This window comes from Abramis brama, assembly GCF_963993115.1.
Source record: "Abramis brama genome assembly, chromosome: 18".
Classification (NCBI taxonomy): Eukaryota; Metazoa; Chordata; class Actinopteri; order Cypriniformes; family Leuciscidae; genus Abramis; species Abramis brama.
The window spans coordinates 3,417,665-3,436,168 of record NC_139980.1 but is presented as its reverse complement, the minus strand read 5'-3'; the positions used below and the strand labels follow the sequence as shown (position 1 = coordinate 3,436,168).

At 36.7% G+C, this 18,504-nt stretch overlaps 1 protein-coding gene and 1 long non-coding RNA gene across 8 annotated transcripts in view; both read right to left on the bottom strand.

Annotated features, from left to right (window-relative positions):
- Positions 1-1,213: 1,213 nt before the first annotated feature.
- snx14 (sorting nexin 14) overlaps positions 1,214-18,504 on the bottom strand; it is a 53,046-nt gene continuing 35,755 nt past the window's right edge. For 4 of the 7 annotated variants that reach the window (XM_084092001.1, XM_084092003.1, XM_084092005.1 and 1 more), the window contains 8 exons: positions 13,153-13,193; positions 9,700-9,819; positions 8,183-8,306; positions 6,033-6,197; positions 4,427-4,522; positions 1,930-2,021; positions 1,768-1,824; positions 1,214-1,678 (listed from right to left, as the gene is read on the bottom strand). In XM_084092001.1, coding sequence (XP_083948127.1) covers positions 1,637-1,678; positions 1,768-1,824; positions 1,930-2,021; positions 4,427-4,522; positions 6,033-6,197; positions 8,183-8,306; positions 9,700-9,819; positions 13,153-13,193 — 737 coding nt within the window. In that variant the 3' untranslated portion in view covers positions 1,214-1,636. The remainder of the gene's footprint in view (positions 1,679-1,767; positions 1,825-1,929; positions 2,022-4,426; positions 4,523-6,032; positions 6,198-8,182; positions 8,307-9,699; positions 9,820-13,152; positions 13,194-18,504) is intronic. The other 3 variants (XM_084092002.1, XM_084092004.1, XM_084092007.1) reach the window with 1 other exon arrangement.
- LOC311069078 lies at positions 15,828-18,132 on the bottom strand. Its single transcript, XR_014603471.1, has 2 exons — positions 17,729-18,132; positions 15,828-16,393 (listed from the first exon to the last, which is right to left on the bottom strand). It is a non-coding gene; the product is annotated as an uncharacterized lncRNA (long non-coding RNA).

The following is an 18,504-nucleotide window of genomic DNA, read 5'->3' as shown; positions in this document are numbered from 1 at the left end:
CAAGAAGTCATAGCTGGACAATTTCATGTTCCTAGTCACCCTGGTGTGCTAAATAAAGGTAAATATTAATGGGAATATACTTCAGAGATAATTTATTCATAAAAAATTCGAGGGGTATCAATAATTGTGGCCAACGTGTTTTGGAGAAAAACATTTATTTCATAATGTGATTTCCACCCCACTTTCAATTCTTTTACTTCAATGAAAGTACTTTTTTTTTTTAATGAAAGATCAAAAGGATAAACGATGCAGATTTATTTTTTACAGCCATTTTTGATTATATTTACCAGGGGTATGATTAATTCTGAGCACGACTGTGTATATATATATATATATATATATATATATACATACATACATACAGTGCTATGCATAAGTTTAGACACCCATGCTAAAGTTGACTAAAAAGAGGAATAAAAAATCATCTTTTGGAAATTGAACTTAATGCCTTAATTAAAAAAATTAGGAAAAATCCAACCTTTAAGGACACCAATTTTCTTTGTGAAAAAAAAATAAATACATTTATTTATGTATCGTAAATAAATAAATGTTCTTCCTTAAAATACAGGGTGCATAAGTCTGGACACCCCTATGTTAAATTCCCATAGAGGCAGGCAGATTTTTATTTTTAAAGGCCAGTTACTTCATGGATCCAGGATACTATGCATCCTGATAAAGTTCCCTTGGCCTTTGGAATTAAAATAACCCCACATCATCACATAGCCTTCACCATACCTAGAGTTTGGCATGGTTTTATTTCAGTTAGCCTAATAGCTGGTTTGATTTGCATTGAGAGATGATCTTATGGAAAGTACTCCATGCCAATCTCTAGGTATGGTGAAGGCTATGTGATGATGTGGGGCTATTTTAATTCCAAAGGCCAAGGGAACTTTATCAGGATGCATAGTATCCTGGATCCATGAAGTAACTGGCCTTTAAAAATAAAAATCTGCCTGCCTCTATGGGAATTTAACATATGTTTTTTTTTTATATATATATATATATATATATGATTACAATTAATTAGCACAACTTGTGAAGATTATAGATGGTGATTGTGATTTCTTGTTTGTCTGGCAAGAAATCACCAGTCTCTTTTCTTAGAGTTGCTATTCTTGTTCCTATAAAGCATTTATTTAAACTACAGTACAAGATATATATTTAAATCAAATTCATTCATTCATTCTAATACATATGACCAGGGACAAAAGAGTTGGATATTACATTTTTATTTACTAAGAGCAAAGCCAGAACATTTACAAAACTCTTTTTCCCCCAGGACTTGTACTTCTCTTAACTGTATGACATTATATGAAATGTCTCAATTCAATTTTTGAATGTTTTTTTTTTTACTTGTTTCTGTATTTTTTTGTTTTTCATAATGTCTTAAGTGACAGTCTAGAATGTAAAATGGTCTGAAGGATGTTTTCATGACATTATGTGAGTTGAAGTAGATTTATACTCGATTCAAACTCCTGATGTTTTAATGCTGTTAAAATTTAAACAAGACTGGAAAAATAAGGCAGGGATCCAATGATACAATGAAATAATCATGGCATACAAGTCAATAAATAATTGTGTTTTAGAAGTGCAATAAAATGCTTTATAATGTTGATGTCGAGACATTGATAATGTTTTACATCCATCTAGAGGAGACGGAGAGACATGCCTTCTGATTCTACAAAAGACAAAACAACAGAAGCTCCATTAATAAACATCATGAGCAGCTCTGTGTCAGAGCGTGACTATGGTTCAGAAGAGCGTTACCTTACTGAGCTCTGGGAATAACTCCTGGAGAGCGATGTCAAGCAGCACATACGTCATCTGTTAGCAAACCAGAGGAAGTAACAGATGAAAGAGATTAGCAGAAAGTGGGAGCATTTGATGAAATGGCAACAGTATGTTAGATAAGCATCTGGCAGTTCGTACCTGTTTGTTTAGCAGAGGCTGCTGAATGGCATTGAAAAGCATCTTGACGCCCTCATACTTTGCTTCCTCGCCGATACATTTCCCAACTAGATCTGAGAAACAGCGCACATCAGTTAGGGATTATATGATCAAATTAAATGATATGCTGATTAATCCATATTTAAATCATATCAATATTTGCAGAAATATGTGTTTTCTCCCCCCTTTTAAATGTTGACTCTCCTAACTAAACTATATGGTTAGTTGCATTTTATTATTTGCATTTATCACTGGTACAAATAAACCTTCAAATGACAACACATAACCAAATCTGCTGCATCTCGACATGCAGGTCTAGCTTTTTGTTGTTTTGGGTCTCTACTAGGATAGGTTTTCATGCTTGAATGTTCAAAAACACATTGTTTTTAATATATTTGACACTGTTGCAGCACCTCTCTTCTCAGTCTGTCAAACGTTTCCAGAAAGCATCATTAGCCAACTATGGTCTCAAGTTCCGTCGTTATCAACATAAGCCGAGGTTCCACCGCAGGAACTTTCCCCAGGAACTAGGAACTTTGGGGTGGTACTCGGTGTGTTTCCACCGCAGGAACCAAGTTTCGGGTAAAAAATTCCCCCTCTGAAAGTCCCTGCTTGCGAGGTAGTACTTTTTCAAAGTTCAGGAACTTTTGGGGGTGGGACTTGGGCACTGATTGAGTTGAGTTCATGCCACATTTTGATTGGTTGACTCCACACAGCATTTCATTTCAACTGGGACTGCGCAGTCCTACGTCACAGGACTAATTTGCCGAAACCATAGTTCCAACGAACATTCGCAAACAGCATCGCAAACTTAGATGGTTGGAAGTACTCGAGCTGTGCTTAGAAGCATAGTTTCTTGTTAAATGACATGTGGCCTAAAAGAGATCGTGCTCTTGGGCACAATAGGCAAGCTAACATTCATTACATTCTATATCTTTCTTTCTATTTAAATATATATATATCCAACGGATGAGAGATCCCGCGATGAATCAAACGTTAAATAAAGCAAAATGACATGGAACAAAAACAGCAAAGTAGTCATTAGATGGCATGTTCGTTACAGCAGCATTTTGGAGATCTCGAATAGATTAGTTAATTAAACTTCTGCAGATTAATAAGCAGAAGTTATTACTCCACCTATATTGTTGAGCCAATGTGGTTCAAACGACAGAGGTGCGACCATGTTACTACAGTTTTACGAAACAGTTGTGACTAGTTTGTCTCCAACGATGCATCGTACTATGGTAGTTAATCAGTGAGTTACATCGTTGTACGGGAAACACAACCCTGTTTAGGTCCCGTCTCTTCGAAGCCCCTCCATCTGAAAAGCACAATGTGCTCTGATTGGTCGGCTGGATCAGTGTGTTGTGATTGGTCAACTGCTTCGAGCGTGTAACGGAAATGTCACACCCCTTACCATAACCACGAGTTTAAGCACACTACTAAGGCTACGTACACACTGTCAGTCATATCCGATTATTTATATATCCGATTGGAATCTGATCAAAAATGATTGATGTCCAGACTGTGTATCTCAACTGTTCAGATTTGTGTGTCCCGTGGCGCTCTTTCATTTTCCAGAATATCTGCATTGGTTTCTATGGCAGTGACGTTGTGATGTTAGGCATACGTGGAAAAACAACAACCGCAACATGGATGGGTTTGCAATATAGATGTTGTCTTATTTACAGCATGATAATGTGTATCTGCCGCGCTGGACTACTGTGTCTAATGAAGCAGCAGCAGAAACAGAGGCTGGTATGTGTGGCTGTATTTCGTGCTGTTCTCCACCAATATCAAAACATGTCCCCGTTACATATACAAAACATATCCTCATTTCCTGCTCGTTCTGCACTTTGCAACAACACACCCTTTAGCAGTGACTTTTTAGCATGTTTCCTATAACGTTATGTTTACGTTTTACGTGGCGTGAGAAAGTCAAACCACGTGAAAACCGATCAGAGCGGTCAGACTGAAATGGATTTCCAGAAATATGATTTGAATAGGATTTCAAACCACATATGAATGAAGCTTGAAACGGATTTGTAAAAATCGCATTTCATGTAATTTTCTGCCGTTCACACTTTCTAAATCCGATCGAATTTCAAATAAATATGCACAAAAAACTGATTTGGACTGACAGTCTGAACACAGCCTAACGAACTCAGCCAGGCCTTTCCCATTTGTTTTTAAATATGAACTTAAGACTACAAATGAGGCGTTTCAGGAAATTCAAAAACAGTGATTAATGAAACAGTGCTTCAGAATAATGCTTCAGAAACAGTGATTACTGATATATAAAATAACTCCCTTTGGAGTGACTTTGTGCTTTGAAACTACAGATCTTTTTCATGCTCAGCAACATTACACACTAAAGAAAGATGAACATGTAAAAAAAAAAAAAAAAGATGAATAGGCTTTTTTTTTTAAAACACTAGATGTCACAAACAAATGATAACTGCGGGGTACTATGAGGTACCTGGTAGGTATTTCATCATCTCCTCAAAGGTCTTCTTGGCTCGTCTCTGTTTGTCCTCAGGAGAGCGTTCCTCTGTGCTCTCACAGAAAATAGCATCTGCAGTATTGATAATCTGATCAGTTAAAGTACACAAATCTACCCATGATCAACAGTACAGCACAATAATGAACTGCTTCTGGAGGTACACCAACACTGCACATTCCTAAAACACACTTGATTAACCTTATCAGTTGTTTGTAGAGACTGCACTGCCTTCCACTTCAAATGTTTATGCCCTTCCCTCACTAACTTGTGGAATGTATGTGTGCTTATGTTGCTACTGGCAGAATGCAGTGCAATGGGTTTTAATGCCCTAAGTCCTTGATCACTAGAAAATCACGAGTCTGAATCCACTATGGGACTGAGGTCCGTGTACTTTTTGATCATTTCATTTCCTGTTTGGAACGGAATATAGCAAATTACATCTACGCACAATATTTGAAGCAGAAATATGTTGCTGGTCACGTAATTCGTGCTGCTGAGACTTGGACTATTTATGAATGAAATTCATGCATTTATTTGTCATTAAAACTGATGCAAACAGGGAAAGAGAGTAGAAAAGACTTATTACCCTGTCGCCGCCCACATGTGTAAATGAAATATTGAACCCATAAACCGATTTGTAAACCACAAACGAAAAATGAAAAATCAAGCCAAAATCTAATTTTTCGGTTTTTTAACTAAACTAAAAAACGGATAAACGAGCTGGTTTTCATTTCTCTTTATTCCGTTCCAAACAGGAAATGAAATGATCAAAAAGTACACGGACCGGCTGATTTATTAATTACCTTTTTTTCCTTAGGATTTTGTTTTATGCTCCATCCTGAAGGCCTATAGGTATGCTTGAGTTGTTGGGGAAAACTTACACAAGCACAATTTGCTGTGATGTCACAGTCGAATTGCATTTTGGGATATGGAGCTGCCTGAAGAATCTATCCCTTATATTATGTTGTGGGTCAATTTGATCCCTTTTGATTTCTGGGAATTACTGGTAACCCATGATGTTTTTCTTTATATTTTTTTCTTTAAATTCTACTCATTTAGGGTCATGAACATCCATGCAAAGTGCAAATATTTTTTTATGTAATTTGCTATGTCAGTATTTCACTTACCCTCTGAGGGAATTTACATAAATGCATTTGGCAGATGCTTTTATCCGATGAAACTTACATTGCATTGAAGGTGTATATTTTTATCATTTTATGTAATGTATGTTCAGTTTGCTGGGAATCAAACCCAAGATCTTGCCGTTGCTACTAAGTGCCATGCTCTACCGTTTGAGCTTCAAGAAAACACAGAACAAAGGGGAAATGCAAAGGGAAGTCATTAAGTGGATGTTGAAAGTTAAGTGGGCGCTGTCTGAAATGCATGGGTCAGATACTGATGGTGTGCCTCCAGGAACTAGCTAACGTCATTCTGTCTGTCTGTTCGGGTAGAAGTTCTGGTTTAATGTTGTTCATGACACGTTCAGGCAATATTTGTTTTGTAGTTTTTAGATACAGGTATTACAGTATGCATTAAAAACTTGAAGAAATGCATTTATAAAGGTGGACTTAAGCATACAAACCTCGCAACAGAGTGATGAGGGAGACGAGGCGATGCTCTTGCATGAGCTGGTCTAATTTGGACTGTAAATAATGCTCTACGTACGCCTCTAGAGTCCTCTTCAAGAGAATACGACCTCCACTAAGAAAGTGATGCAGCCAATCAGGCATGCGAAACACCACGCGACCTGTGGCAAAAAACAGCAGCATAAAATGATCCATTAACAACTGCGACATACTGGTGATTCCAAAGAAAAGATCTTTGACTCGTCCCTCAGTGCTTAAGGAATTAAAGGGGTCATGACATGGATTTTTTATTATTATTTTAATGTTTCTTGAGGTTCACTTAATGTTAATACATTTTTTGCACAAAACAAAAAAATATTTTCAACCCTCTTTCTGAAATGATCCATTTTTAACGGGAGGCTCCTTTAATGCTTAGACCCTTCTGAAGTCTGTACAGAGTCATGAGGCCCTATCTTGCACCCAGCGCAATTGACTTTGTACACCGACGCATGTATCATTCCTATTTTGCAACCGACGCACAGCGGACTTTTCCCTCCACAGACGCACGTCTGTAAATTAGGAAATGAACTTGAGCTCCCGGGGGCGGTTCAGTGAAAAGAGGAGGCGTGTTCCGGCGCAAACGTTCCCTGGTGCTATTTTGCAGGTTTAGAAAACAATTCCGCCACTGACCAGGAAAAACCGAGTCTAAAGTCAGTGGCGCATTATTCAGATGCTATTCTAAGGGCGCATGCTTGGCCATAATGTAGCGTGTGCACAACGCGCATACACTTTGCTTCTCTACTCTACACACAGATGCAGCAGTTTTCATTTTTGCAAACCATACATTATTACAAGGAAAAATATTACCACACGAGGGAAATCATTATGGTGTCCATGAAGATGTGAAAATAGGCTTAAATCTAGCTTACACATTTACCCAAATTATTATACGCCTGTTTAACCGAAGCTAATTTGGGTGGGTTTCTTCATCCCCATACAATGTCACTTCTCTGTGTTTTACGGCCCTGACGAGAACGTCGGTCTCCTCGGCTGTGAACCGCTCCTGGCGTGCGTCTGGCAAATCCGCCGTTATAATAGCAATCCGCCATGGAACAAGCGCGCCTGCTCTTAAAGGGAATGTGAGATGACGCTCTGATTGGTTTATTTCACGTTACGCCCAAACCACACCTATGAGTAATGAAGCTACTTCAGACCAACCCATTTTAGATTTGCGTCGGGCGCGACAGTCATTTATCCCGCCGGTATAATAGCAACAGAGATCCACCCACAAAGTTACTTGCGTTTCGCGTTTGATACTTGCGTTTCAGATCGTTAAAACAGGGCCCAAGCTGTTTAAACAACGCCTCAAAGCAAAAGTTCTTTCACTCGTCTATTTGTCCTGTTGTCGACAGATTCAAGCATGTGGAGCATGTCAGAAACTGAACAATCATCTGTATACTTTATCCAGTGTAGACAGCATCAGTGATTATAATGGGCTCTATTTGCTTTTGACATGACACGCACATCCAGTGTAGGCAGATATCAGCAGTGAAGTGCCTGAATGCCTATTCGCCAATGTCTTGCTCTGGAGGCAGTCATATGTAAATGTATTTTCCCATGTGACATCACAGATCCCACAATATGCAAACGAGCTGTTTTTGGAGCTTGATTAAATAAATGCTTTGTTTATAATGAGAAGGACGGTTTAAACTATGAAACTTGCAGGATGTTTTAATGGTACAAAGACCTCTTGTATGTCAAAAGATCAAGGCAAACTTAATTTCTCATGTCATGACCCCTTTAAAAAGTGTCACGTCTCATTTGGTTTCTACATATGTGATTAACCAATGCCATCTTGAGTCTGTTATTCACACAAAGCAATCATGCGACTTCAGGAGACTTGGAGAAAAGTCATCTGGACTACTTTTAATACACTTTCATGATCCAAACATGGTCACTATGAACTGTTACTTTTGTGTTTTTTGTAAAATAAAATGATAATAATAGTAACATCAAACAGGTGAATACATTTTCATTAGTTGTCGAACTACTAAAAGGATGTGTATACCTTCTGTATTTGCTCTACAAATGTTTTACACAATATATGTTTGTTTTTTTTTGCGTTTGGATGAATAAACTCAAGTTTGTTTGAATTACATACACTCACCTATGAACATCATGTAGTCATATGAACCATCAACCTCCATCAGCTCCATGAAGTAGTTCTGGTTGTGTTTTCTCTCTACGCCTTCAGGCAGATTGGCATTGTTTCTGTACACCTCATTGAACAGCTAAAATGACATGAGGAGAAATTGTATTTATTAAAGATATTAAAGATACACAGACAATATGACAGTTTGATTTCTTTATTTACTCATTTTAAATGATTTGTGATCAGTAAATGGATGTCCAAGACTATTCCTTGTTTACTGAAGAATACAGTTTATATAGTGAATCTTTCAGTGAAAGTGTACCAGTGACCTGTACAAAACAAGGTTTAGCCCAAATAATATTTCAACTTCACCTTCAGATATTTCAAAATTGTAATATTTCACTTTTTTGTAATAATTAAAAAAATGTAAAAAAGTGAAAACATTTTGTTCTTATCAGTTATAAGGCTAGTAAAATATTATCAATGCTTAGAAAATCTAAGAATAACCATTTCAAATTTCATGAAGAATTGTACTGCAGTAATGTAAAGATTTAATTGAGACTTAAATTTGCCTTTCCTTGCTGTAAAGAAGCCTTTTTCAAACTTGGTACACAACTCCAGTGATAGTCTATTAAAAGGACAGATAATTATGAAAAACTGGGCTTTTAAGCAGCTGTTCAGAATTTTTGTAGAGTATACATGTGCTACAATAGTTTTAAATGTATTTTTTATTGTGATAAAGCAGCCAGAAAAGTATTTTCGTTCATATCAAATTCTCAGTTGTAAAGGATTCTGATAAATTACATGATATAATATATTCAAATACATTACGGATATATTATATCTGAATTCTGAGAATGTAATTTTTCTGAAAGAAAGAAAAATAATGCATTTATTGAAACTATAAATATAACTATATATATATATATATATATATATATATATATATATATATATATATATATATAGAGAGAGAGAGAGAGAGAGAAATTAAATATATATGTATATATATTAGTTTTATTATAGTTGTATTAATATTTAAAATATTAATATTTTTAGTTTTCATGTTAGTTTTTTTTTTTGTGCTTTTGTCATTTTATTACTTTCTTTTTTAAATATTGCTATTTAGGTTTATTTATTTTTTATTTCAGTATTAGTTTTAGTTAGGTAGTTGTAGATTTATTTATTTGTCTTTATTAATTTTAGTGTTTCAGCATAAACTTATTTCAATTTATTGCCATGGAAACATTTCTAATTTTCATTTAGTTTAACTTTTTCAACTAATATTTATATTTTCTTTTATTTCAGCTTTATTTCAATGAACAGTTTTAAATCCAGATCATTTTAGTTTTAGTTAACAACAATAGCCCTGCTTCATACAGCGTCTTTTTCGACATTAAAAATAACATTTTCCACAGAAACTTTTTGTTCACAAATAACACATTTTCCAGAAAATTATCCACATAATCAATACTTAATAGTACTTAAGGGGTTATGGAAAGAATTTTTTTTTTTTTGAGTAGCAAGCATACCTTTTTATTATTTTCTGCAGTGGGGCTGAGGATGGTGAGCTCAGGCCTGCTGGGTTTGGGTTTAGGAGATTCACAGGAACTGAAGAAAGACTGGATAAATGGTTCCAGGTTTTGCCCTTTCTACAGAAATCAGTGAGAACAGACATCATGAAGTCATATGAAAATCATTCTATGCTTGTCAAATTTTGTGGAAAAAAAGTTATTCATCAGAAAATAGATGTGTGAAATTTAATTTACTTCATTGTTTCCTAGTCACATTTGTAACCGAACTAACACATTAAGACAAATACTAGTAAATCTGACATTTTAAATATCAAAACAAAGAGAAATTTATGTAAAGTGTATAATTTTTGCGTAACCAATCGTGACAGTCCTGTCCCAATAAAGTAATAAAGAAATTAGAATAATAAGCAAAGCCTTAAACTGTACATCTGGAAAAAGAGATCATTTGGACATAATGGCAGCACTCAATGGTACAGCGGCATTGAAAGAGTAATTTCACTTTATTTTACAGTCCTGTTCCAAGGGATGAGTATCACTAAGGTTTTAACGGTATTCTTATCGTTCTTTTTGCTATATTTATTATTTAAAAAAGAAAAGGAACAAATTAAGAACATAGTTAACATTGCTTTATATTCTGAAATGTAAAATCTTTTTGTAAATGCACCAGTGTGCAGGCATTTTTTGCATAAGATAATATACAATAACAACACAGAAACAAGGTACAAACAAATGGTCAAATAAATATTTACAATAGAACAAAGATACAAATGAAATACAGTGCTTTAATTTCAGGAAGGTCTTCTAACATTACTGATCAGGTAAGAATATGGCCTACAAAATAAATCTAATAAGGTAATCAAATGTAAAATAACACTTCATAGTTTTCACTGTATAAATTGATATAGTAATGCTTATTAAAGCTAAAATTATGCATTCAAGAGCTGTTAGTAATTTTCTCTTTGCCTTGTGTTGTTTGATTCACATTAATGGTGCAGTCGTCAGCAGGTTTATTAGGCTGACGCCACTTTAAGACTGAATGCAGATAATACACATCATATTTTCTCCCAACTATTTACACCCATTTAAGACATAAACTGTATTTAAGTAAATACTCTCCAAGCCGGTCATTTTGAAATATCTGAGTGTTTATTTGGTCATTTAGACGTGCACACGAAGCTAGTGATAAGTATAATTAGTGATAAGTATAATTTGCTTGTAGTTGCTGTCAGTTTCGGAGCGCACACACATAAACCACCTTGAAGTTGGAAACAGTGTCTCTTGCGCAGATTATTGTGCTTTTAATAGCTCTTTTTATTAATCAAACACGCAAACACGCAAAATCAAAAATAAAATTATATTAACATCATAGGCCTAAAGTGTAACCATACTTTGAATGTTTATTTCTCTCTGTCATCGTCAGTTATTAAGCAGGGACTTTCGTGTTGTGTGCGCTGTAGCTCGGCGTGAGAGATCTGTCTCTTCTGGATTGCGAATAGCAAAAATGAGATCAATCAGATACAAATCAGATATGTGCCAATGCGACTGTCATGTAAACAGGCAGTTCGGATTTTCTGAGGCATTAAGCTATCTCTGCGGTTTAATGACGAGAGCAACGTCGTGTCGTCGTAGGAGAGGAATGTGGACAGACATTGACACAACATATCAAAGGTTGGCTTTTTCATCCTAAAATTTCGGACCCGCTGCTCCTCGTTAAAGCCCGCCACAATATGCTCCCACCATTTCTGAGAACTCTCTCGCACACAATAACTGAAGTATATGCGCAATGATGATGGCCCTTTTCGTCCTCCTCCGCCTCAAAATCATGGTGATGTTTGGCGAACTTCGCATAGGCCTATATCGCAACGCTAGGATCAAGCATATTTCGCGTTTGTCCATCTGTGCAAGAACCCACTTTAAGCATGCACGATGTTTCAGATAGTATGGCAAGTGTAAACACATCAATTGGATATGGGTCACAACTGAAATAACGTGTAAACGGACAATCGAAAAAATGGGCATCAAGACCTGCAGTGTAAACGAGGCCTTTCATAATTTAGCCCCGGGGTTAATTTAATACAGAGTTTCGGTCCCCATCCCTACCTGTTCCCCATGTGCACACTCTGTATTTATTATAGCAATTACAATAACTGGGTAATAACTAGATACTAACCTTGAACCTACCTCTAAACCTCCAAACCTTAACCCTTACTTTTTCTCAGTTCTTTCTTAGGCAAGTAAGAACAAGTAAGTACACATACAGTAAAATAAAATGGAACCAATCACCGTTTATGTCACAATGGTAACAAAAGACAAGTTGGACAGCTTTCCTGAACAGGCAGGGATATGTGTCATCTATTGTGAGTTTAACACTGATTCACCACCCCACATTCAGAATGTCAGGAAGGCAACACCCGTAAAACTAACTTGTGTCAAATGTTATTAGCACCCAGCTAAACATGAACATCGAACCAGTTAGTCGACTGCACCACTGGCTTTGACATGGACATGGAGGCTGAAGTTTACTGAAGAGTTTACCATACAGAACATCTCCATGTATCCCAATCGTAATTAGTTTTTATTGAAGTTAACTGCCATTGCATTTTTGAGTTAACTATTGAGGCAATATTTTAGAAAGGCCATATTTCCCACAACAGTAGCCTAAACAAAAGCGTTTACATGAACCCTAATAATACGATTGTGGTTAGCCTTTTAGAACAGTCGGAACAAAAGAGTCACATGTAGCCAACTCCATTGGATTGAATTGGCAATTTGGAACGTTAAACCTTTTTTAATCTGTTCGATAGGACATGTAAACACTGGATCGCATTGAAAACTGAAACTGGAAAGTTCTGTGCGTGTGCAATGGTGTACAGTAGAGATGGTGTAATGAGGTATGACCCACAGAACGAGCTGTTGTTGTTGAATATAGTGTTAAAATGACTCGTGTCTGTCGTCCCACAGGTTTGCATGTTCCAACCGCAGGAAACTCAGCACATTCGTGCGGTGAGCTCATAAAAAACAGATGTGAAGCTTGTGATATAAAAGCACACACATCACCCCCATCACTTTATTTAGCGTTCATGTAAACACTACGTTCAGATTCATCAATCGGAATGATTTCCTTGCGTTTGAAACAAAAAGTGTCCATGTAAAGGTAACTAATGACTATTTGGCAATAACATGACCCAAGTACGAAGTGAAGTCAGCCAAAAAAGTTGTTTTCAGATGTTGTTTTCCCTTGTGGACCGGTTCAGCTGTGCAGGGCTCAAACCAGCTATAGTTGGCATGGCAGATGTGCATGCAAACAAAGGCTGCTTAAGATCAGCTGGACAACATACATTTGGAGTAATGTGAAATGATGAACTGTTCATTAGAAGACTAGGAATTTGTTTTGATTTCAGTGCGCTTTACAGTGGAAATTCATTGAGAATATAAAATCCAAATTCTTACCTCTTTCATTAGTTTTCCTGGCACAGACTTAAATATCTTCCCTGCAGAGAAAACAAAAAATTAAAATCAAGTGAATTAATTTAATTCAGAGTCCACTTTTCCCATGTTTTATAGACTTTTCAGTGTTTACAGTTTTTTGGCCTCTGTAAGTATTACACTTAGGGACTCCCTCTGCAATTCCTAACAGATGCTGTCAAGTTGTGTAAGACTAGATAAGGAAAGCGTCTGGGATTGAAGTTAAAGTGAATGAGCTGAGTTTCTCACGGACAGGAATTAAAGGACCAAGAATCACTCTAGCCATCTGTGTGTTATATATCACTGTCAAGCACTGCAAAAAAAAACTGTGTTTGGCTAGCCCTCACTGCACAGCTCCAGAAAGCACAACAGATGTTTCAAGTTCTTAAAGTTCTTAAATATGAATTACATATTAGGGCTGCAACAGTTTGGTCTGTACCGTAGTTTTAAGGCCACGATCCAGAATGATTTTGGTATCATTCTAAATTACTTTAAGCAAAGCCAAATAAAACAGGAACAGGAGGAGATAAACATACATGCTTCAGTCTTCGAGAAGACTTTCCACTGGAAAGCTAAATAAAATAAGGTCAAGCTGTACCCAAGGATGATGAAACTGTAGATTGTGTCAGACACAAGCTCTGACATGGACACAAGCTTCTTTCAGGCTTCTCAAAAAAGTCAGTTTTGTTATAACTTTTAATACACTGAAAACCCTTTGTTGCAGCATTTACCCAATAGGGATGTATGTGGCCAAAGCCGAATACCTTATTCGGAAAGGCTCGGATAATGGCTTCGAAACGAATAACGAATAATTCTATAAAAATAAAAATAAAATAAATTTGGCAGATACAGTCACTCCTCGTGTTTGCTGGATAACAGATGAGCCAGGGGAAAACATGATAAACCTCTAAAATCACTACGCAATAATGAGTGTGTGAAGTCAGTGAGTGTAAACTCTATTAATGAATTGAGCACAAAGCTGTGTTGCTGTCTCCATGCGTCTCAGAGAAATCAGAATGTGGCAAGAGTAATATGAACTAAAATGCCACATAATACACATGGGGCCAGATTTACAGTATTAACAGCTTGCACCAGCGCAAACCCTCTTTTACCATTAAAAAACTACGCTCAGGATTTACTAAAGACACGCAGTGAAAATGAGCTCTGAAAAGGCAGGCGTGGACACAGTTATTTTTGGGCTGACCTTTATTGCACGTGTTTGTAGGAGTTTCCCTTTCAGACACAAAATTTATAAGAAGAGAGTAAAAAATAACAAATTATAAATATCAATGCTTGGGTTTAAAATAAAACAAGTGCAAAGTGCCAGGTGCCAGATAATTTGTCAAAAAATGTATGGGGTCTTCTTTTAAAAAAAAGATATTTAAGGACAAAACAAAGCTACAAATACTTTCTCTCTTTCCACTGGGAAACAGCCACACAGTTGTTGTGTCAAACACTGTTTAACTCGTGTTGTCTAAATGATTCATGGGCTTCCTGAAAATTCTCCAAACACATTCCCCCCACGGCTGACTGTTATCTAATACTGTAAGTTTATGACCCAACTTCACCAGCCTGAACAAATTTCAATGCAAAGCCATTTTGGTGCATGATTGTTAGTGCCAGATCCAATCTGATGATTAGGACCCAAAGGAGCCCCATCACTGGCATAACGCCCAGGATTCTGACACCTCCTGCAAATAACCAGTTGGCCAATTACGCTTAAAGGACAAATCCAGTGAAAAATGAACCTAGGGGTAATTAACACATGGTTACCGAGTCGATCGTTCCCTGCGATGCGTTTTCATGAAAATCGAATGTATAGAGTTTTATCTTTAAAAACAGATTAGCTCATAACACTAGTATATGGGGCACAGAGTAAGTAAAAGTAAATCGCTAGTTAATACCACTAACATGGATCAAAATAGCCTCACACTAACACGGTAGCATAATGAGGTACATTACGCGTTTACAGACAGGCGTCATCTTGGAAAACAGTCTCGACTAATCGAGTCACGAACGCCGTGCTAAGTGAGCTGGTCGATAGGAATTACGCATAGTGAAATCTAACGTAGCACGGCGTTCGTGACTCGATTAGTCGAGACTGTTTTCCAAGATGGATCCTGCATGTAAACGCGTAATGTACTGTCTTTATAAAGTATCTTCTTACACTCTAAAAACTGCTGGGTTAAAAAATAACCCAACCTTAACCACACTGCTGGGTCACTATTGGACAGAACACGCGCTGGGTTGGTTTGACCCAAGTGCTGGGTTTTTGCCATTTGACCCATATTTCTGGGTCATTCATTTGACCCAATCAGTGGGTGAAATTAACCCTCTTGCTGGGTTAAGTCTTACTCATGTGCTGGGTTATTTCTTGTCTCATTGCCTTAATAAAATTAGAAACAAATATTTGTTATATTATGAATGTAAAATAATTATTATCTCTGTAATACAATAAACCAGAGAGGCCACTGTATGATTTCAATCTAATTTTTTATTTTATTTTATACATTTCTTTAATACTTTTCTTTATCAAATACAAATGTTAATCAATGTCAAAGGTCTGACATGTCCCCCTCATTTCATCCCTGAGGCACAGAATGTGCAGCAATTCACCAGTCATCTCATTTTGTAAATATTCAACCATGTTGGTCCTCACCTGTTGATCAAGTCAAGTCATTTTTATTTATATAGCGCTTTTTACAATACAGATTGTATCAAAGCAGCTTCAGTGATACTGTAACATGAATATAATACAACAAAGTTTGTTTCTAGAAGAAAATTGCGTCATCGTCCACCTTAAGGCAAATCAATAATATTGTTGAATATTAAATGTCCCCAACTAAGCAAGCCAAAAGCCAAGGCGACAGTGGCAAGGAACCAAAACTCATCAGTGACAGAATGGAGAAAAAAACCTTGAGAGAAGGCTCAGGCATTCAGTTCTCCTCTGGCCATCGAGCGAACAGTGTATGATTATGATCCAGGCAGCTTTACAGGTCAGAGGTCAGATTGAATAAGAACATTCAGAATATTTATCCAGTTCCATCTGGTTGGAAGTCGGAGTCATCACACCGGTATGGAGACGAGTTTGTTGAGGATCAGTCGTGTCGATGAGGCCTTCACAGGGCTGATGAGGCTGGCACTTCAGGAAAGCGTCATGGATGGGTCCAGACGCAGGTCCACCATCTGATCTGCATACGGCCTGGATCCGGCTGACTTCAGTAAACTTAAGAATGAACAGAAAGACATACATTAGCATAGATGCCATTCTTCTTATTAAATAATGAGTACATCAGGTGTTATAGGAAAGTGTCCACGGTTCCGGCTGACCTATGCAGCCTAATAATCATTTAACTGATTTGAATAACAGAAATGTATAATTTTCTATATGAATTCCAAAGAGATGCGTTTTAGTTTAAATTTAAACTGACAGAGTGTGTGCTTCCCGGACAATCACTTAGAGTGTTGCAATAAAACTGACATGCAAGTTAAGCTTTTTTTGTGGAAGTATCAATTTATTACTGAATATGCAATTAAAATTATTGCAAACATTACCAAATGACCAAATGTGAAAAACAAACAAAATGTGCATTCAGTATTGCAAACTGAATTATAGTAATAGTAGGCTAATAAAAGAGTAATTTTGACAAATATTATCAACATTAAGGCATTAAAATAAAACATTATTTTATTAAAAGTAAAATATTACTATAATGTTGATATAGTGTCTTTAACATTAAAATTCACAAACCCTCAAAGCTGCTCGTTAATCTCCTGACTGGCAGCGCTGATGATCGCCCGTTTAGATGTTAACTAAACTTACACACAATAAAATGAAAGATGACAGGGTAGGCTATCATGTAAGTTTACATTTTTTAAGTTTTAAATATTGACGATCATTCGTTCAACTAAACGGGTATACTTTTCTTCTCAAAACTAGCGCTATTTCTCCTTTCCTCAGTCGATGTTTATAAAGATTGCAAGTCATACATTTACTAAAAAAGGCTATATCAAGGCTCTTGAAAGCCTTTTTTTTGGGCAGAAACGATGGTTCGAGACATTACAGACAAGACACATGCAGACTGTGCTGGAACTTACCTCAGTCACTTCTTCAGACGAGTATTTCTAAAACTACACCAGCAGACTTTTCACTCACAACTCACTAGCTAGCCTAACGTAAGTTACATTAGAGACTCATTTCCCGCTGATTTTACGTGCGAGCCCTGTGAGGGAAACTGCGCGTATGGATTTCATACAAAAGCTTTTCTCACTTTTAAATACGCAACGTCCACAATGAATAGGCCTACGATAATTACATGATAAATTTAGAATTAAAATTTTCAAAAAGGCTGCTGATATATCTGGTTTAATTTCAACTAAGGATTTAACATGCGGCATTTTGTCAAAAATTCTAACCGGCTAGCTGTGGCTAATTAATGTTTCACAGAATAAATACGTTACCCCTCACACTTCCATATCAAGGACTGTATGTTGAACAGTGAAATTAGCTTGCTGCTACCACCACAACTTATTAAAAATATAGGTAAACATATTAACTTACCATAAAACACTGCCTGCTCCGAGTGGCGTGCTCCTCAAGTCAGAAGTGAAGAATCCAGAAAGTTCCGGAAAGAATGAAAAAAGTAACCAGTTGCTGGGTCAAAATAACCCAACCAGCGTTTATTTGTGAATGACCCCCTTTACAACTCATTTGACCCAGCACGAGCAACCCAATAATGTGTTTACAGTACCCCAAACAACCCAACTTTTTGACCCAGCACAATCAACCCAACAATTTGTTTACAGAAACAACCCAGCATTTTTTAGAGTGTATTAAACTGTCTGTACACTTACAAAGTTCTCAATGCTTCGGTTTGTATGTAAGGACCCTCATTATGCTACCGTGTTAGTGTGAGGCTATTTTGAGCCTTGTTAGTGGTATTAACTAGCGATTTACTTTTACTTACTCTGTGCCCCATATACTAGCGTTATGAGCTAATCTGATTTTAAAGATAAAACTCTATACATTCGATTTTCATGAAAACGCATCGCAGGGAACGATCGACTCGGTAACCATGTGTTAATTACCCCTAGGTTCCTTTTTTTCACTGGATTTGTCCTTTAACCTGAAATAATGAATAACAATTTTGGGTAAGCTGATCTAGTTGTCTCTGTTGCTGCTTTGGTATTTCCTTTAACTCAACCAATTCTAGAGGTGTAACACTAGGAATGACAATTCTACTTAACAATACTGCCTCAAATTCCCATTTATTACATACAAATCGCTTAAGCTCCCCATGAAGAGCACAAATACAAACATTCTCCACAAACTGATCA